The 22,561-nt window shown below is 39.1% G+C and overlaps 1 protein-coding gene across 1 annotated transcript in view; it reads right to left on the bottom strand.

Annotated features, from left to right (window-relative positions):
• Positions 1–22,561, bottom strand: part of FAT3 (FAT atypical cadherin 3) — a 334,025-nt gene that overhangs the window by 77,951 nt on the left and 233,513 nt on the right. The window contains exons 8-11 of the mRNA XM_053935206.1: positions 21,131–21,270; positions 11,063–11,338; positions 9,278–9,488; positions 1,571–5,644 (exon numbers count right to left, since the gene is read on the bottom strand). Coding sequence (XP_053791181.1) covers positions 1,571–5,644; positions 9,278–9,488; positions 11,063–11,338; positions 21,131–21,270 — 4,701 coding nt within the window. The remainder of the gene's footprint in view (positions 1–1,570; positions 5,645–9,277; positions 9,489–11,062; positions 11,339–21,130; positions 21,271–22,561) is intronic.

The raw sequence follows: 22,561 nt of genomic DNA, 5'->3' as shown, positions 1-22,561 counted from the left end.
CGACATCTGACAGTTGTTATTCAAAAGTCCAGTTTTTGCTAAAACAGCACAGGTATGTGAAGAAAAAACACTATGTAACTAAAGGCATAATGCATTATAAGAGATGACTGCCAGACTTCACAACAAAGCCAACGATCACAGCACATTAATGTATCTTTGTTACAAACCTAAGGGTTTTCATTTCCCATCATACCTTCTACACTGGGATCCCCAAACTCCTTCAAATATCCCAAAATCTCTAGTATGAGGCTCTACTGATTTACATATGTGGGAACTGTGCCACCAGCAACTAATGCACCTTGCCCAGAGCCTCTAAATCCTGACATTTACACACAGGACTACTTTTGCCCCTTCTCCTAATAACCTACAGCACATTACACGATAAATACATAGTCTTTGCAAATCTTTAAAGTGAATCCAAAATTTCAAGTTAGAATTAATCAACTAATTTCTGGTTGCTTTGAAACTGATGCCACTTGTGATGTGTAACACAGGTGGTCTGTGGCTAACTGGGGTGTCACACCTCTCTCTACACAGCATCTCACAGTCATTTTCATTTTGATAGCTAACAAAGGGGTAGGAAATTACCCTCCAGAGCAAAATACACGAACGATTTTCCCATTAGTTAAGTAATTTTTGCCCACAGCCTGCTTCCTACATGCAGTCTTACATATGTTGAATCCCATCCAGTGTGTAAAATGTGGATTTTTCCAATAATTTGGTTATTACTAGGTAGTTAATAATAGCTCTTGAATTGCTAAGGTTGGGGGGAGTGAAAAAGTTGTTCCCTGACAAAAGCTATTTGGACAATGCAAGATGGAAGGAGAAAAATAACTGTAGCACCCATCACCCATAACATACTTACACAAAAGCCAGGCTGAATCTAGGAGAAAAGAATGATAATAAATATTATACAATAGGAAAGAGCAACGTTACCGTGCTTTGAAAAATGTATTAGGAATGTAATGAAAATTTCCTTATGCTGTATATAACAATGCATGGCAGGTAACCAGTGCTTCTAAGTATATTATTATTTCCCTGGCCAGAAATCTGTGCTGATAATAAATGGCGTTCCCTCATTCCATAATGTAAAATTCATTCGTGCCCCCACCCCTTCAAATAGTGGTATTTCAAAACGGCTCTAGCATCCACTTTCCTGTCTCATAAAGAAAAATGTTATTTCAAAAGAAATTTAAATGCTTGGAAGTAAAAGGATTTTTTCTGTAAGAAGAAAATTTTCCTTTTCCCTTGTTTGAAACATTAAGTCATGATGGTTTTCAAGATGACATATCACTTATGATGGGTTGATGGCTACACTACATTGCACGGGAACAAATCAGGAAGCATTCATCTTGGAAAATTGAGAGAGCAACACAGACACACACATATACCCATTCCTCTCCCTCTTTTCAGCTTTGCTGCAAATTCCATCCAAAAAAAAGGAATGTAACTGACTCATTCACAGTGATAATTTAGCTGAAACTCTGCTAAACCTTCACCTAAAACTGGACACATGCACAGTTCTTCAGTAAGCTGGTTATGGGAAGAAAGCATGCAAGCTGTTTCTCACCTGTAATATGGTAGCTAACCTGCCGATTGACATCAGATGTGTCTTCATCCCAGGTGCTAAGAACAGCCACAACTTCCCCTGGAGGGTCACTCTCCTTCACCGACCCTCTGTACACCTCGTGCTCAAAGACAGGTGCATTATCGTTTATATCTGTCACTGTAACTGAGACCAAGGTGGTTGAGGACAAGGACAAAGCTTCCCCCAGATCTGAGGCCACCACTGCAAAAGTGAAAGCAGAATCCTTTTCATGGTCCAGATCCTTCAGTGTACTGATCCAGCCACTGTTGCTATCAATGGTGAATGCTTCTGTGATCTTCTGCAGCTCCGATTCCACCGCAAGTGTGTATGTGACCTGCCCATTCGCACTCGAGTCTGCATCAACCGCTTTGACTTGCATAAGTTTTGTTCCTATAGGCATCCCTTCCATTATTACAGCATCGTAGCTAGCTGCTTCAAACACAGGCTTGTTGTCATTTACATCCAACACCTTCACCTCCACATCCACAGTCAGCACAATGTCTACTTTGTCTAACTGAATTGTGGCTGCAACTTTGAAGTGAAAGGCGGAATTTATTTCATGGTCAAGTCTCTTATCCAATTTTATGAGCCCTGTGTCCTTCTCTATGATGAAAACTCCGTCTCTGTTGTTTTCAGGTAGCTCACCATTAACCGTGCTATACAAAGCACCCTGATTGGGCAAAACATGCAGAATGTCAATAGTACTGCCTATGAGGGTGTCTTCTGCCACGGTGAAAGAATACTGGGGTTGAGAAAAAGAAGGCAAAATGGTTTCTGATGGTAAAACATGGATGTAGACAGGAATGAGGGAATGCTTTACAGGAATGCCACCATCAATTGCTTTGACAAAGAATGACAGAACAGTGTTTTTCAGTTGGTTAAAGCTACCCTTGGTGACCATCCATCCATTATCTGGATCAATTTCAAGCAGATCAGGTACTGAAACAGAGGCTTCACTATACAGAGAATAGATAATTCTGGAATTGGCTCCATCATCTGGATCTACTGCTTGAACTTGGGTCACCAAGTAACCTTTCCCAACATCTGCTTTGACACTTGCTCTGTATTCAACTGTCATAAATTTGGGAGCATTGTCATTCTCATCCACTACTATCACTCTTACAGTGCAAAACGTAGTCCTGCCACCTCCATCAAGGGCTCTCAAGAATATATCGATATCACTTTCCAGTGGGTTCTCACGGTCTAACCTCTCAGTTGTCAGAATCTGCCCATTTGCATCAATCAAAAATCGGTCCTTGGCGAAGTCATTTATTATGGAGTAGCTGATCTGGCCATATACACCTGAATCCCCATCTGTTGCCTTCACATGGATTACCTTCGTTCCAGGAGCAGCGTTTTCTCTAACCTCTGCAACATAAATGCTCTGTGAAAACACAGGGCTGTAGAGGTTGGCCCCAAGGATCTGAATGTGCACCTGGGCCGTGCTGGTGAACAGCCCGTCTGACACAGAGACGTTCAGGCTGTACATGGGCTCCATCCTCTGCTTGCGATGGTTGGAAAGGGTGATAACACCGCTCTTGCTGTCCATAATGAAACTGGTCCGATCATTTCCTGATAGGATGCTGTACTCCAGTCTGTCAAAATCAGAGCTGTCGGCATCAGAAGCTTGGACACAAGTCACAAAATGACCCCGAGGCGCCAGTTCGCTCACATATGATTCATATATTAACTGGTTAAAAACTGGAGGGTTGTCATTCATATCTGTTATTGAGATACTAACGAGAACCTCGCTGCTCAGAGGTGGGAACCCATTATCAGTTGCTCTGACTTTCAAGCTGCACTGCTGTATGAGTTCATGATCCAGCATTCGAGCTGTCAAAATTAGGCCACTGCTGCTGTCGATATGGAAATAGTCAGTGCTGTTAAAGGTGTCCTGGACTATCTGATACTGTACAATCTTGTTATTGTCAGAGTCAGCATCAGTAGCAACAACCTGCAGTACAGGAGTCCCAATCAAAGAAGCTTCAGACAGAGTAGCATTATAAGCTGACTGATCAAAAACCGGAGGATTATCATTAACATCATTAACAATCAAGTCCACAGTTACCTCAGCACGAGCGCCAGTGAGAGCATCGCTGGCTCGCACCATCAGCTTGAAAAGAGAATTTATTTCATAGTCCAGTGGGCTGATGACACTCAGAACTCCAGTATCAAAGTCGATATTAAACTGGTTATAGGGATCTCCATCAACAATTATATAAATGATACCCTGGCCTTCTGGACTGGTTGCATTTATGCTTAAAATTGGCATGTGCATTTCTACATCTTCATTCACGGAAGCTGTATAGAAGGGCTTGTCAAACACAGGCATTGCTTTATTAACAATAGTAATGGGGAGCTCTACTGATGCAGACAATGATGGGTTACCACCATCTTTGGCAAGAATGACAACCACGTACTCTATATTAGACAAATCAGAATTGAAGGCTTCTTTTAAAGTGACGCTGCCAGATCCCCTATCAATTTCAAAATGTCCATAGTCTTCCTTCAGCAGGTATGACACCTCCCCATTGTCACCCTTGTCTTTATCAATAGCTGTCACTCGGTATATCAGGGTACCAGGTTCAGCATCGACCTGCACAGCAGCGTAGTATGGAAGCCCTACAAACACCGGGGCATTGTCATTTATGTCCTCAATGTAAACTCTCACCACGACCCGAGCAACACGGAGGTGATCTAGCTCACGGCTTGCTTCCACCACCAACTCATACAGCTCCTGTTCCTCTCGGTCAAAGGGGATGCCAGTGGTCTGAATGACTCCTGAGGTGGATTTGATTTTAAATTTGTTTCCTGGGTTTAATATGTTGTATTTCAAAGGTTCGTTGAGGCGGTTGCCAACAGCATTCACCACAGCAATCTTTGTGATATTGGTGCTGTTTTCTGATATAGAAGTGGAATAAAAATTTTGTGTGAAATGGAGTCCACTATCCATAGCTTCTTTTACCATTATTGTCACCATAGCAGTGCTATAAAATTTCCCATCAGATACTCTTACTATTAGCATATAATGGTCTTTGGAGAGACTATTATTTTTAATGGTGAGTACCCCTGTGCTTGAGTCAATTAAAAAATGGTCCATATTGCCTTCAATTATACTAAATGTTAGTTCTGGAGGGATCTCTGAATCTGGGTCTGAAGCTTTGACTTTGAGAACCTCAACACCAATATATGTGGGCAGGAGCAAGACTGTCTCAAACACAGCCTGGCTGAAGACTGGTGGGTTGTCATTGACATCAGTTACCTCAATGGTCACTTCAACTGGGCTCTCTGCTGTAAGCTGGGGATTCCCACTGTCTCTAACATGAACATGGAAATGGAAGTGGGCTATCGTTTCATGATCTAAATTTGCAATTGTTCTGATTGCACCTGTGCTGGAATCTACTGTGAAATACTTTTTTGCAGTTGATTCAACAATCTGGTAGACAAGCAAAGCATTCTGGTTGCTGTCAGCATCGGTGGCACGTATCACGAGGGGACTGTTATTTGCACTCCGGACCACGCTGTTCACAGGAGCAGCTTCGCTTATGCTGCCCAAGTACTGAGAGAAGAGAAAAACTGGTGGGTTGTCATTTTCATCAACAATCTGAATGTTCACAGTGGCATTTGATGCCATGCCTGCCATATTTGTTGCCTGTATGATGAGCTGGTAGGAGGAAGCATGTTCATAATCAAGGGCCTTTTGACTGGTGATCACTCCAGAATATGGGTTTATGGTGAAGACTCCATCAACATTGCCATCTTTAACCTCATAAACTAATGTGGACTGACTGATTGCAGAGAGAGAAATGACAGAAGTACCAATATCCACATTTTCATTAACCTCTGCTTGGTATTCTTTTAGAGTGAACTTAGGGTGGGAGTTATCTGCCATCGTCACAGATATCCGCACAATTGCTGTTGCAGACAGTGCTGGAGAACCTTGATCAGTCACTTTGACTGACAAAACAAACTGTCCCATTGTGGTTAAATCTGGCTCCTTGAGTAATGTAATGATGCCTAAAACTGGTTCAATCTTGAATGTGTTTCCCGTGTTTCCTAAAACAAAAATATTGAATGAGATTAGAAATGAAATATGACTCACTTTACGATAACCTAAACCAGGAGCAACAAGCTGCCTTTTAAAAATAAAAAACCAAAAAGAACCCCAATGTAACAGTATTCTGAAGGCCCTTCCAGCCTTTCTTTCTGCTAATTAGAGAGCTCAGTAGACAGTATAGGTATTCAAAGCATCAGAAACTCAGGTGTTGCTACCTTTATATCTTGATTCTCAGTACCAGCATCAGAGCAAGAACTGCATGCACATTACTCCTACTGAAGTAAGGAAAAGCATCCCTAAATTACAGAAATTAGTCAAATACATGTATACCTAAGGCAAAGAAATGAGATCAGAGGCTAACAAGCCAATTACATGACTAATGGATAATAACTCAGGCTCCTAATTGAATGGGATATTAAGAAACCATACAGGAGATTACAGTAGTTCAAGACTCAAAGAACTGAATATAAAAAGGTTAAACTGGCATTTAGAAAAAATAAAACAGAGCAAACAGCATAGAAGAGAGATTCAACGTCTGGTGGCACAAAGTTTTCTCATATGATCTCTGAGGAGGATGAATCCAGATGAATGAGATTTAGCAGAAAATGTCATGAAATGCCTGTTACAACATGAAAGCACAGATATCACGGACTGTAAAAAGGTGAAAACAGTAAGTTTGGATCAGAGAACTTTTGGGGGCCTTATTTCTTTCTGGTCTTTTTGCCAATCTCTTCTTCAGCAAGACAGATTCAAAACTTTCTGTATGTATTCCTACCCTGTAATTTGAGATCACCTTTAATTGGCAATCCTTATTTTGCTCTTTTACTGAGTGCTTGCTTGAAGTAAGGATGCTGCATGTATACATGGCATAAATAAGCATACAGACTGATTTTTCTGATTTTGATTCTAAATACAAACAGCATATACTGAGTAACAGCAATTTCAATCACCTATACCATGTTCCCTCTATTGTAATTCACATCTTCAAATGTAGAACTGCTTCTAATTTATGGTCAAGCATCCATTCAAGGCTGGGAGAGAAATATATCTCAGGTGATACACAAGAGGGGTGTTTTACGAGTGATTGCTACAGGTGCTGCGCACAGAGCAATAAACATGTAAGTTGTAGCTGGGATGCCTAAATACATGGAATCCTAAATGAAGTGAGGTAATGTGAACTATTTTTAAGATATAATTCACTATCTGTTGTAAATTCTGGAGGCTAATTTAAACTACATACTACTTTATGTAGTTCAATACTGGCAGTGGCTTTCTATTTATATCCTTCCTTGCAGATCAGTAAAGTTTACTAGCTAAACCAAAAATGGTGCTATTCACCCAGGAGGTGAGATTCTTCCAGAGCTACAAATTCTCATAAAAATAACGGTATCTGTCACATTTACAGACACTCCAAATGCTGCTGTTATTTTGTCAGTGCTTGCTAATACAAATAATTTTGAGCCACTGACTGCCTCCTGCAAGGCAAGAGCCGGTTCTTCTCCTTTAGGAATTTCTTATGAAATTACACAAAAACTACTTTCTTTACCAATTGCTCTCTTCAGAACAATGTAAGATGAGGTGAGTAATTCCCGTGAATCAAAGGGCGGTATACAATTTGAATTCTGCAGTTAAAATCAATATCCTCAACTGCACATTTTATAGATCATAGAAACTACAGCAGTAGAATACTGAATTTTGATGCACCTGAGATTGGGACATCTATACATAATGAAACTGGAGGAGTGTGAGGCTTACAGTAAATGGAAATTTGAGATCTGACATTGCAGAGAGAGCTCATGATGAAACAGAAACAGGCTGTACTGAAAAAGAGAGTATCTAGAAATCATCTAATAGCTAAAGCATCTTTTCTAATCATAATATTTTCCTGCCTGCATCATGTAGGATTCTATTACCAGTGTAATTGGAACTACACTCCTTGGATGTCGGGATGCTCTTTACATTGTGGTGGCACCTCTAGATGATTTGGAACCCATAATAGTAATAACGTGTCAAGAAAAAGCTGGAAATAGTCTTGAAAAACATTGCCCCAGGAACCTGGTCTAGTCTGCTCCGAATTTGTTCCATAAGGACAGTGTTTTCCTGTCTGGGCATGTGTAAGATTGCCCCCAGTTAAAGTCAAAACCCAGTGGAGAATACTGAGAAATAACTGCTAAGAACAAACGCAATGCATAAAGGAAATATTTGCTTTGGAGTGCTAACATCTTCCTCATTCTAAGTTCATCACTTTCAGCTGCAAAAGACTTCACCTTCTGGTTTGCTGAAAGTAGTCTCCTTCCACAGAGCACACAAGATAATGACAGAAAAAACGTTCCTTGGGTCTTCTCAAAACTTCAGGTTATATCATTTTAATTTAGGTTGTGAGTTTGAATTATATTACGCTAAATCAGTATGAGATGGTGTAGATATTCTTGTTTCATTAGTTATTTTTCATTTAGCCTGCTCCTAATTGACATAAGCTATCCTAGCTGGTAAGTCTTTACAATAATTTAGGGATAAATAATGATCCAGTAGGATCAGAGCCTAATGCTGGGAAAGGCTTGAGATCAGCCCAATATGGGTACCAATCTGAAGTACCTGTGACTTTTTTTTATGGAAATAAAAGTTTCAAGTTTCACTAGTATTACAGTGGAAAGATTAATATTATGAATAAAACCCCTAAATAGAAATGAAACATTAAAAAATTCTGAGGTTGCAAATTTCTAATTCTTTCTCTCTTTTTCCAGGCATCCCCCTCTTATATATCTGTCAATGGTTTATCTCAAAGATAATTCTTAACTTCAGATTCATGTGACCCAGAGGAACTTACATTTACTTGCAAATGTGTCAGAGATAATGCAAATGTTTTACTACTGTGGAATGCTTTTGCTGGTACAGATTATGTGCTGAATGTAAATATGCAGAGCTTAACTGCAAAAGCAATTTTCATCTGGTATCATCATGCCCTCTCTTAGTTTCAAGAGACCTTGTGCCATTAAAATGCTATGGCAGAAGTTTTAGCATAGCCCTGTTCTTAGTCGCTGTGCTCCTCTGGTCCAAATAACGACAAAGATTTCAGGACATACCAGCTGTTGTGGCATTTTTTTTATGGAGGATCCACTGTACACTAGTCTGAAACCAGAACCTTAAAAACAAGTCACTGGCTGCAGTTTTGAATAACTACTCTGATAGCTTTGACCCAATGACTTAGAGGTAACAGGCTCTGTAGCCATCTGGTGAAAATGAACCAGTCACAGAATAACAGAATGGCTGGACTGGAAAGGGACCATTGGAGAGCATCTGGTCCAGCCTTCCTGCTAAAGCAGGTTCACCTACAGCAGGTTGCACAGGATCCTGTGGGGTTCTGAACATCTCCAGAGAAGGAGACTCCGTAACCTCTCATGGGCAACCTGTTCCAGAATGAGTTTGTTCTGACAGGTTTTGGGTATAGTGGCTTCAAAATAAAATTAAAAAAAAAAAAACAACAAAACAACAACAAGGTGTCTCCTTTGCCCATCTGTACAGGAGAAAGTAGACCAAAGAAGCTGAATTGTATGTCAGCACAGGTGACCATCACATCACTGTTCTGTCTCTGGCATAATCCATGACACTTCATTTTTGGCCTCGGTCCTAACCTGCTTCAATAGTATAGATAAGCTCTGCGTTTTCTCCTTTGTCTTTGTCCAGAGCTGTGACCTGCAACACTGCTGATCCAACTGCTGCTGATTCAAATACTGAGGCTTCATACAATGGGCTGGTGAAGTAGGGACTGTGGTCATTGGAGTCTTCCACATTTATGATGACTCTGGCCAGGTTTCTTCTATAAGGGAATTCTTGATCTCGGACCTATAGAACAAGTGCATAACACACAATTTGACAGTCGTCTAGTAACACTTCACAAATATTACACATTTGAGTCTGAATACTACTTTCAGTTCTATTTAATACAAAGTAGTAAAAAAATCCATTTGTCCCAAAGAACAGTCTGAAATACATTCACACACGGGATACCAGATACTAAAAGCAAAGAAACAGGAAAGAGCTTAGGTACTTTTTTTTTCACTTGTGAAAAAATGTGTTGCAACTAACCATCATGACGTGAATTTTTCAAGTGGCAACCACATGAGATTTTAAATTTGGGTTGAGGTTTGCAAAAATTTCCTTTTTTATTAATACTTGTTGAATGGGCATGCTTTTGTCTTTGTCATACTCCTGCACTGGCTTCTTTACAGCATATAGGCATGTCTAGGGCTTGTAGCTGCCAATGGGTTACTTCATCATTATATATGTAGATGATCATATCAACAATAAACAGAGCAGGAATCACTTTATGAAGTGCTGGTAACTGCCAACAGAGGTGTAAGTTACCACACCTGTCTCAACCCCATCCAAAATACCTCAGCACTGCTTCACTGATAATCCTGCCACCACTATCTCCTCAAAATTTTGGCTCTTCTTAAACAAAGGAAAAGGCCTATTGTATCAGGTGAAGATCAAAACCAAGCACCAGGGAATTACCTCGCTTGGCCATGTGTGTCTGTTAGTCAGTTTATAGCTAGTCTGCTTGTCTGCTAGTCTGCAGTCTAAGTCTGTTTGCCAAAGGACTTACAACATTTTACTCTGTGAGCGGAGACCACACTCAGCTCCTTGCTGCATCTCACAGCAGCTTTTTGCATCCTAGGGTGCCCTGCCAAAGCTGCCCTGTACCTAACACACCATGAGTAGTTCCTTAGAAGGTCTCTGCTGCAGAAGTCTTAAGTGGTTAAAGAAAACAGTGGACTCCAATGTTTAAACCAACACGGGGAGGTGGTTTTTTTTTTTTTTTGTTTGCTTTGTTTTGGTTTTTTTTTAAATTATGTCCATGATACACAATCTCCACTTGAAAACAGACAGATTTCTGTTCTGTAGTCTAGACACACCAAGCAAAAATTGGTTATTAACTTCTTTCTGCATACCCAAAGATTTTGGAATATAGATAAAAGAAAACTATTTTGTATATCAACAGTTTATGTACTGAAATAAGTCCATAAAAGTAAGCTATAAATGAGGTTTGTATTCAGAAAGGCTGTAGCATTCTCCCTGTGCAAGAAAGCAGTTATCTCCCTGTGAATAACTTCCAGCCTCACTTCAGAAACTCTGGAAATTACCTTGAGGGAGAGGACCAGATGCCAAGAGATTATATAATTACCTGCTTGCTCTCCCTCGAGATAGGGAATCATATCACATTCCATACAATGGATTCACAATAAGGTTTCCCAAAAAGCCGAAATAAAAACTGTGAAATAAATACACAGCAGGGCAGGTAAGATTAAATTAGTGGCTACTTATTGCACTGAGTCCTCTCAAGTGAAGCCTACTCCATGTATGTCCCTGAAGCGGCCACGACTGCAGCCAGACCCAAGGGAATACTGCATTCTTACCATGACATTAAGGATGTGCTTATCTTGAGCTTCGTGGTCTAATCTCTCAGCTGTATAGAGAACCCCGGTGTTGGGATCAATTCTGAATTTCCTCATGCTGACTGTATCGATGCTGCTGTGAATAGTGTAGCTCAGCTTATGCTTTTCGTCTCTGTCTATAGCTTCAATTTGCAGAATTTCAGTGTCAGGGAGGATGTCCTCTGAAATAGTGACATCGTAACTTGGCTGAGAGAATTCTGGGCCGTTATCGTTGTTATCCAGCACTTTGATAAGAACCTACAGTTAATAAAAAAGAGAAATCTGAAGTTATTGAAGTCCAGTCAGACTACTGAATAAGCACCTACAGAAATGCAATTTACTTTGAATGGCTGAAGATGTTATGCTGCTGCATGGTGGGACTGAGAAACATTATTTAATATTAAATTCTTATTTTTCAGATCAAAAGAAATAGAAAGGATTTGACTTTGGAAGTAAAATGTTCCTAACTGTAAGACCTACTCAGAGCCCGATAAAGAAGGCCATGTTTTCAGTATCTGTAGATTGGAAAGTATTTCTGCAATGGTCCTAAGGAAAGGTTTTGTCCTTCCTTGTAATTGCCTTGGTTACAAGAGACTTCTAGAACTATTATGTAATTTCCTTTCCCCTTCACTACTAACAAAGCTATAAAATAATCTTTTTCATGTTGCTTAAATCTGCTTTTTATACAATCAAGATTCAGCTGAATCCTGTGTTTTCTCCCCAGTATATTGCATTGGGGCTTACTGACAACTTTGAATTGTGACAGCAGTGGAGACTTCAAGTTGCTGTGACACCTCAGATTGCTCTTACACCACTTGAGGTGGGCAGAGGAAACACAACTTCACTACCACACAAGCACACCCCACACAGATCAATACGTACCACCAAGGACAGCTGATCTCAGGGCATTGGTGACACAGAAGGATTATATTTTTTTGTTACATCATTGCTTTTCCTTTGCCAGTGATGGCTGTCTTTATTGCCAACTAGTTCACTTTCCCCTCCAACATCTATTTGCCTCCTTTTTGTTGCAGTTTATGAATGGTGGAACACAAAAAATGTGAATGAATGCTGTGCTCTTTGCCTCAAATCTGTCTTTAAAACTTCTGTATTGATCCTTAAGGAAACTTGGAGAGGGGGAGTGCAGGCCAGGGTGCTGCTCTTGCTGCCTATTACATTCATTTCAATATATCACAAGCTGCTTCTGATAAATAATAAGAATCACTATTTTCCAAGCTTTGCCTTTCACAAGTTACGTTATGAATGTGTCGCTCTGATGACATTTTGCGGATTTTGTCATTGGAGAAGTCACTCCCTGTCACCAGATGACACAAGCAAAAACGACGCACCACAGCCTTGGTCACAATGAAGAGACTAATTTATTTTTTCTGACTCCAATCTTGTATAGTTCTCAAAAGATGCCAGTGGATTGGAGGGTGAACGTGCCACCTCTCCAATGACACTGGACAAACTACCTGTACATCAAATTTCTCCGCCTCTATAAAAGAATGCAAAACAATAGGTTGTTTACAGAAAGTTGTGTGAGAAAGTTCTCTACAAGAATGTAAACTCAGAACGCTTTAGAAAACTCTTGATAACCAGGGTGACAACTCCCAGTGGAAAATGTGCCTTCCAGACTTTGTATACCATAGATTGCTGTGGGGAGTGTGGCAGCAAAACCCTTGACAAACAGTAATACTGAAAGCTGAAATCTCAAGAGTTAACTCTTTTTCAGTGTGAGAAACAAAAAGTATTTTTTCCAGAATTTGCCTGTGGAAGGACACATCTAATTTTACAGTAAGTGAAAACAGAACTATCTTTTTATTAAAAGGCTTTGAAATAAGAAATAATCCACATAATGACTTGGGAAAGGCCACACACAGGACTCTTTGGTCAGACTAGGAGACCTGATCCATCACTCAAGATATCTTCTTTGCTGTTTTATTACTTGGCTCTTTTTAAAGCAAGTATTTCATTAGTTTGCTTCATCCAGCCCTGTTCACCCATACTTTCTTAACAGAAGAAAAATACAGCTATACTTTTACTGCAATATTGCACAAACAGATGTTAGCCTCAGAGAGAAATGAAACTTTAGATTTCCATGATATGTGGGAGGGTTTGCAGAATACATTACCAGAAGAACATGAGCAGTTGTAAGAAGCAGTTGTAATGAACTAGCCTGGGAACTGTTCAAAAGACAGCTGAAATAAAATGCTCTGTAAGTTAAATGGCATAAGACTTGCATTCCATACAATTTCATTTTCACCAGATTATGGCACACCAGAGTGAAGCAGGGTGAAGCCTATATTAAGTTATGCTTCAGTCTTGGACAGATAGCAATAAAATTGGGGGGAAATACGCTTTGCTAGGCCTATAATAATGATGAAGAGTTACTTAGATTTTCATACTTTTATTGTTGCTGTAATATATCAAACATATTTCTGATCTGAGGAAAGAAAAACCCACCCAAATCTGTGTCTTAAAAATATATGAAGAAACTAGTTGTAACCTATGAAAGAAAGTCTGAGGAGAAGATTAAAGTCTTGAACTCTAATCTAATGGGACACAGAGCCAGTGCTGAACCACTTTTTAGTGTAAAGAATAGACAGAGAAGCAATAGGAGTTGGCAATAATCAGTATTTGATACTTCCAGAAATTTTCTTGAGCAGTTTTAATACTCAGTCCTTACAAGGTACCACTATAACATGACTGATAATTAACACAGGTAATTTATTTTGCTCTTCATTCAGGACCAAAAATTTTGTCATTAATCATTTTAGACAGTCCAACAGAGAATTAAAAACTTTTCAAATGGATTGAAAACACCAAGAGTAGCTTGACTCTGCTGACAGTAGTACAGCTCAGACTAACTTGAACAAGTAAGCTTCCATGTGAGGGACAGGCCTGTATCTGTGAGTTTATTTTTAAAATTGGTGTGTGCAAGCTGAAACTCCTCTTGAAGGCAAAAAATATATATATATATATAGAGAGAGAGAGAGAGAAACACACCAAATGTGTCTTAAAAGTACTGCTACAGAAGTGACATGCTATTTTGTTTGCATGGTATATAACCACCCCAGAGCTGTCATTCACTTCCTATAATATCTAAACCATTTTGGGATCACTGGCAAACTGAGAAAGCACAAGGGACATAAAGGTTTATCCATCCCAAGGCTTCCACTAGGACTGTCCAAACCACAGCTCTGTGATTTTTGCCTTTACTAGACTGCACAAACTGAACAGGGTGAGACTGGATCAGCATCAGAGACCAAGGGTAATCCATGAGACTGTGGAAATTAGAGCATGGATTCACAGAGCAGCATTTCTTCCCACTGAAAAGGGTGTAAGTTATTGCCCTGACACACATACAGACATGATCATGTTTGGGAAGTGCAAGGCATGGAGGGGTAAAAGATATAAAAATTGAGGCCCTCATTCACAGTGATCATCAAACTTACAGGGAACTATGCAGTTAAAATTGCTTTGATCACTGCCAAAATCCCTTATTTTTCCTTCTTTTTTTTTTCTCTCTTTCAGTTCACATCTACTGATCAAGTACCTGTTTAAGTGGCAGGCATCTTCCTCCCTAGAGATGCCAGTATTTTCATGATTTGTCAAGTGATCCACATTGAAATACACATTATTTATTACATACTTTGCACTTCAACAGCCACTTCCATCTGGAGATGGAAGGCAATGGGTTAGAGATGCTAATGAATAACAAAGTCATTATTGATTCACAATTTCTTCTATTTAAGCAGTTAAGAGTATTTCTAATTTTCATCAGCTGTCCCTCAAAATCCCTGAGAGTCAAATGCAATTTTAACATTTCTCTCCTTTAATAAAGGGGGGTGTATTTTCCTTGCAACAAAAGAAAGTTAAGTTATATATGAGAATACTGATTATACAAAGCTCTGTTAAACCTATAAATGGAACTCTTTATGTTCTTAAAAATTGAGCTATCTTGGGAGTTACTTTAAACAAAACCAGGTAAAAGAAAATGGAGTTTTAGTGCCATTTAGAATAGATATTAGTCCCTTAGTTCTTACAACATTTCTGAAGAGCAAGTCACTATCAACCCCATACTTTGCCCAGGAAAACAATGCCTTGCAACAAGGTTACCAAAATCCCAGGTGAAGTGCAGTGGTAAAGCTGAGGAAGGTGTCTTAAGTTTATTTTTGAGCCACACCCCTTTTATTAGGTCACCTTCAAATGCCATTCTTCCTATGCAGATTTGCTGCTCCAGCAGGATAACTTCTAGTAAGATGTTACTTAAAAAGAAAGGAAGGAAAATGTGACACTGACATGAAGAGCAGGCACATAGAAAACTGGATTCTACAAACATACATGAAGTTGAATAAACTGAGTGCTACCGGATTGTTAATATGAGAAAAGTTTCTCAAATTCATTTCATGGCTGCCAACTTCAGGCATAAAATCTATGTACTATTTGCAAATTTCCCACTGACTTCAAAAGGGTCAGCAAAAGGGTCCTTGAAGTGTTATGCTTAAGCCAGCTGGTAGCACATCTTTCACCTCAAATCAAGTGTTACACTACTGAAGTGACTCAAAGACTCCCAATGTCTGTGTAATTTAGTATTTTCTACATATTTTATTCCCAAATGGAAGATATGGCAAGAATGAGCTGTGTGGCATAAATATCCTTTACTACTGCATAGGTGCCCGGGGTGTTAAGCTGTGACAATACCCATTGTGTAGAATCAAAGCCAGGCTTTAAAAGTTTCCCAAGACATCTCCAAAAGGTGACAAATGGAAATGTTTACTATTTGTTGGCTGCTAAGTAGGGATTCCTCTTTGCTGATGACTGTTCAAGATTACTGACTGAACAAACTACTTTTCATTGACAAACATTAGCTGCAAGTCTTTTTTTCCACGCTCATAAAGCCAACATGCAGCAAACCAGTCTCTGCCTGGTTCTTCTTGAAAGCCCATATCTTTTCCAGTGCATTGTGGGCTTCAGAAAGGCAGGCTTGCCTCCTTCTGTGTCCATTGTGTGGAGCCTAATTTATAGTCTGAACAAGCGCTTTACTATAAAAGATTTGCTTCTCCCTGCTCACTTCCTATTTCCCACAGTTAAAGCAAGTTTCAAATAAAGGAAACGGCCCTCCAAGATTACAAATTAGGCAAAGTAACACTCAGAGCATTAGCAAAGACTTTGTACTCAAAATGGTAAGTGAAAGGCCTAGAGAAATACAATCAAATCAAAGCAGGAAAAAACCTAATGCAGGAAGCCTCTCCAAAGCTGTTTTTAATGTTGCCCAGAACAAATACCTTTGGTTTAGGCACAGACATATTTGAGTGAAAACTGGGTAAATGCCAGCAGCTGCTTTAAAGACATTTGAAGCTGGAAGAGTCTGCTTGGCTAATTGCTTGGTCTAGGCACCGTGTTGTAGTACAACCTATTAAGTGCCTGAATTATTTAAACTCAGGTTACACTTCTGCACAGGTTTTGAAACCTATTTTAATTTAATACTGCTTTCAATAGTGATACCACATAGTTCTATTTTTTACTTCCTGACAAGTTTTTCTTTCCTCCAAACCCCAACTTTAACTTAAAAATTCAGTTTTCCTAACAACCTCAGTGGCTAGTTATTTATACTTTACTGTGTTCTTTGTGTTATGTTAAAATTGAAAGAAAAATATTTGCTTCATAGGCAAGGCAGTGCTGAGATTACTGGGTGTGAAAGAAAAAAAAAAAATCAAGGAGTGGATTGATTATAGTTTGGAGTAAATGTTCAACTGAGCAAAAGCGAAAAATTGAATTGAATCCCCATGTCTCTTTTTCTGCCCTAGAAGAATCCACAGCCCAGAAATGCTTCTGGCAGACTCTAATATCTTATCTGCATTTTGGCCATGGTCCTCTAAGAAGAGCTTTTCACCATTCATTTAAGAGAAACCACCCTCCCTCAGGGTGACTGATCAGCTCCTCTAAAGAAAATGTTGTAAAGAAAAGGTGATGTCTGAAAGGTGAGATAGAAACTCAGAGTTAAAAGTCAATCCTCAGCACAAGAATAAACTAAATTCCAAAACCTTCTGCAAGGACAGACAGAAAGGGGCAATGAGAAGTATGCTCTGTCTGCTATTCCAGTCTGGTTGGCTCCAGCAGAAGGTATTGTAAGTGAACATCTATGGATCTGCAAAACCTTTTCAGAGGGAATTGCACATTACCCTCTGAGTGCCCACTCTACTGAGAAACAGTCAGGTGGTTTTGCAATAAGTGAAACTGAGGTGCCTTTTGCCTCCTAGCTTGGAAGCAACAGCCTTCATGCTTTAACACATCTTTTCTACAGCACTTACAATGATGAGAAATAAGAAGAAGGTAGGAAAATAAGGAGTAAAATCATCTTTTTCACATAGTAACGTCACTCCAGAGGCTGTTCTTAGAAAAATATTCTCAATAAAAGTGAAACATTATAATAACTTAAATGGTAGTTCAGTGATTCCCCCCTGTACACTGCTTCTGTGGGTATTTTAGCAAAGCTCAAGAGTATGCACTACAAGTAAGTAAATAAACGCTATTCTACTCCTCTGTTGCATCTGTATGTAAAATATCTCAGTTGTTCAGTAAAAATCGGGGTTTTGGATAAACCTGACTCATGACCAGGAGAATTTCTTATGTTTCAGAGTCAAAATTGTGGCAGGAATAGGCATTTAGATGCCACTAAAATGATTCCTTGTGGGGAGAGACCCCACAAAGGCCTCAAGCAAGGGCACCAGATCCTTTTGCAGGCCAAAGGGAGGTGATGGCCGTGGCTGGGAGCAGAGTCACTGCACAGAGCCACTGTCCCAGCTCTCTCCAGCACATGGGATACAGAAGCCCCAACCCCTCTGCAAGGCCAACAGCTCGCCTAGCAGCTGCAGGAGTCGTGTTTCGTGGGAATTTAGAGCAAACGTATGCCTTCAGCCTTTAATAAATTACTGCATGGCCTCAAGCAATGATGGATAAAAGAAAGGGAAAAGGCAAAAGCTCTCCCTGGCTAAGTCTCCTGACTTAGCCATTCTAGAAGTTAATCACCGTGACTGACGTTTTTTTATCCACACTTCAAATATATAAATCAAACAAGTCAAAATTTCTTCGTATTTTTTCTTCTCCATCCCTTCCCATCCCAACTGCTGGATGGTTCAGGCTTAGATGGATGGGCAGCATGGTGACTGGCAGTGGCTTAACAAGTCCTGTCACTTTGATTCTCACTTTGGAGACTGTAATTATTTTGGAAACCTTGACCATGCCCAAAACAAGTAGGCTTTTGGTTACACAGAAAGTTTGTAACTTTTTTTTTTTTTATTAGTACTCCTTATGTTTTTTTTTTTTGCCTCTTTTCGCAACAGTGAACCATTACAACAGATGTAACTTTTAAATCAAAATTATTTCCTTCCTCTCATGGTATAGTAATGAACTGTGTGCACAGTAAGGCATGAAGGAAGTGAACAATTCATTGGAGTTTAAGGCATGCAGGAACATTGCTGAAGAAACTTCACCAAGTCCATGCCAGGGATCACGTTACCCAAACAAAAATCTTTGGCATTTTTATGCTGTATTTCACCACCTCCAACTGTATAATAGACAAAAGGCCAAGAAGAGATAAAGGAAAACAGCTGGGGTGGAATAAAAAGCAGGAGTGTTTCATTGCACATGGTGATCATCAGCTGTTTCATAATAAACCATCATACTTTGAGGGGGCCTTTAAATTATTTTATTATTATTCAAAATTGCTTTCTACCTGCTTCATCTTCTACCATAACTTCCTGCAGTTACAGTTAAAAATGCAGGTGGTACTGTGTACATAGAACAAAATACTTAAAATGTTGTTTTGTCAAAACTCAGAATAAGGCCACTGAGAGCTATCAGTAAATGATCTATTCTGTGACATTCTTAAATTAAACCAATCAGTTTAAAATTTTTTTGTTATTTTTCTAAAAGAAAATTAAGATGAGGAAGGTAACCAAAGGCTCCAAAGTACAGCCAAAAATAAAGAAGGCGAGTTTTGCAAAATGGAGAGATAAATACGAAGGCCATAATTCCTGGCAGTTTTCAGCTAACAATCACTTCTGAAATCTCTCTTGTGAAGACCGAAAGAAACACATGCTCGGATGCCCTGGCCACAATTAAATAATTAAACAGTATATACACAGAGAGAAGATGGGGGAGGGAAGGGTCTGTACACACCAGTGATTATTAATGCTATACGCTTGCAATTTGAAACTATCTTACATTCCTAAATGGGTCACATCACTGTTAAAAAGAATGCTCAGGCTTCTTTTAGAATGCAACAGCTTTAATGAAATATGTTTTTACCATATGTTTTAATTAAAAATGTAGGGGTTTCATCCAACTAGGTTTTGAGGAGTGTTATATAGGTCAATTTATTAAATCAAAAGCAGCAGAAACAATAAACGCAATATCCATGAAAAGAAAAATTACTTTAATCCAGCATGTTTGAAACTCCCTAAGCCTTTTAATATTTTTTTGGCTGAAATGTTTGCAAGAAAGAAAAAAGGTCACATTAGGCATTCAACACCATCTAAAATGTGGACGAAGAGTGCAGCCAAGATTAAAAAACAGCATAACAAAAAAAAAAAAAAAACAAAAAAACACCAAACTACTCAAGAGTTGAAGAAAATGCCTTATGGAAAGGGAACATAAAGAGGTCAGTCATTCTCCTTTACTTGTCTACCGGAAGACTGGGAGGTGATTTGAGTGTTGTAAGTGCCTTCCTGGGGAGAAAATAGTGGTTTTTAAAGAGTTCCTTAATTGAGCAGAGAAAGACATAACGGGGAATATGGGCCAGATATAATCAAGCTTAAAGTAAGAGATGTTTTTAACAGAGATGCAATTAATTCTGAAACTAACAGGGAAAACAGTGGATTTCCTACCACTTAACTTACTATCAACTAATGTTTTCTTACCAACGGTGGATTATTGGGAGAAAGCATCAGACATTTTAGGGCTGGGTTACAAACAGGATATATAAACATGAATTCAGATTGAGAAAGCACTCAATGATTTAACAATTTCTTAGGAAAGCTGGTGTTGTGGGGCTCACTGAATATAGATTCACATCCAAAGCATTTGAGCAAAAAGGCTAGGTACAAAAGAAGCATCTGCATGTGCATGCATACATGTAAACATAAAAAATATTCAGGCTATCTTTCTGAATTATAAAGAAGGAAATAACATCACAAACCTGTTTTTTTTATTTACACTAGGGGAATAACTCAGATGTAGAATTTCAGGCCCTATGTAATCCACAGCCCATAACTCGACCTCATATCAAAGGATTTTGCTGTTTGAAGTCTTCCTGGTGCCCCCCTGGATCTCAGAGACCCTGTCCTCGTGCCATGACCCAATTCCAGATTGCTTCCCACTGAACAGATACCTAGGCTCTGTGTCAAGGCATCTCCTACAAAGATGTGTCAGAGCCAGTGTTGCCCCAGCCCATCACATTTATCTGACCCAACTTTTAAGGCAATGAGCCTGATAAGCAAGTCTGGTTTTAAAAGGTTCAGCGGGGCTGCTTTGCAGAAGACAGTGTAATCACAGGCAGTGACACTAAAGGAGAGATTCTTTGAATTTTAAGTTTTGCCTCTGAACAATTTATTTTCTGAACAATTGATCTTGCGTCCCACATTTGGGTCTTTGGAGGATGAGAGGTATAAACTCCATTTAACACAATCAATAGCAATATTCCCCGACACCATGGAAGCACTATTGTATTTTGGACCATTATGGGGAGACGCAATTGTCAAAATCTAGGCTTTGCTGCCTGTGATAGGGACTCCCTCAGCTGGAGACAGGCAAATTGCTTTCATGTGAGCAGGAAGAGAACAAAAGGAGAAATAACACTTTGAAACATTCAACAGCCAATTCTTTACAGCCATATGGAAAGGCTCTGAAAAATATCCCCTCCATTAGTTATTGGTGGTCTCAAAGGATGAGGTTTCACTTGAATGGAAAAATTAATAACTTTTATAGCATATACATTCCAGCAACAAATGAAGAACTTGCCAAGAAAGGAATTTGATATTCTACCTGAGTTGTGGCAATGTTTGTTCCATCGGTGACCTCCACAGTCATATTATACATTGACCTCTGCTCTGCATCCAAGGGCTTTGCAATGACAATCGTGCCCACTCCCTTATACGCGTCGAAAGAACTATCGTAATTCCCTCCTAATTGTTGCACAAAAACACAATCAAATTAGCCATTTCTTGAAAACTTCCATTGCAAGTATTCTTAGAAGTGGGCATTTCTGTTTAGTGTCATCCATCTTAATGGCCTCTCTTAGCATACACAGTACATCTAACATCTTCTTTGTTCGCAAGTCATTTATATTTCAAAACACAATCTGTATATTGAAAAACAGATATAATTAAAATGCATTGCCAAAAAGAAAGAATAAAAATCTAGCAGTACATTTAAGTAAACTACAGCTGAATCTAAAAAAATAATCAAATGGCTATAAGCCCCTAAGATGTGTGCCCTTGTGGTTTGAATAATGAATAAGAATAATTATCGTTTATGTATAAAAGTCATTTCAAGAGGGTTTTATTCTAAAAATTTTATTTTCAGGAAATTCTCACTGATACTTCTGGGTGCAAATACCATCATCTAAGTTTTTAAAAATTACAATTATAATCAATTTTAAAAATGCAAATAGAGATTTGTTATGTTGATACCAAGGACAAGGATAATTACTGGCAGCAAAGGTCAAATCCTGCCAGTGTTTTAAAAATTATTCAAATAGATCTGACAGGATACACAAGCTAAATTCTTTTCAATACAAAAATACCTCTCACAAAGCACCGTTCTAATACTAACATCCCCTTTTCCTGTCACACACTGAATGCTACAGCAGTGGGAAAACTCTCCTGATACTGAGTGAAAGAAAAAAAAAATCTTTTAACAAGTAAAATAAGGCTATAAATAACATAATCTGAAATATAATTTCAGATTGAAGGGTTACAAGATTTGTCAGCCACAGCTACAGTTTATAAATTTGAACTAGTCATTTTTTTCAAAAGCAAAGCACACATTCCCTGCTGATAAGCTGTTTTCTTACTTACTCATCTATAAAGTGTAATTTAGTATTAGTTGAGTCTGAAATTTTTGGAGGCTAGGGAAAGAGAGAGGTGGGACACAACATTGCTGACAGACAAACTCTTAAGGTATATTCATAACACAGCAATTCAATGTCAATCCAGTTCTACAGAGACAACAATCCTTTCAAACCCCAGTGGTTATGAGACTGGTGTAACAGCTGCTGAAACCTCTTGAGATGAGCTCCACAGACAGAAAAATATCCATCCTATTGACTTAGCTCTGGTGAAGTATATATAAAGAGAGATATATGTGAATGGCTGGTAGTGTCACAAAATGGCTCTCTAAATTTTAGGGATGGGGACTGAGTAGAGAAGAGGAGAGTCTTCCATGCTCTCCCATCTGCATGGTTTGCTGAACAGG

Source organism: Vidua chalybeata, chromosome 2 (assembly GCF_026979565.1).
Source record: "Vidua chalybeata isolate OUT-0048 chromosome 2, bVidCha1 merged haplotype, whole genome shotgun sequence".
NCBI lineage: Eukaryota > Metazoa > Chordata > Aves > Passeriformes > Viduidae > Vidua > Vidua chalybeata.
This window is presented reverse-complemented; position numbering and strand designations above follow the sequence as displayed.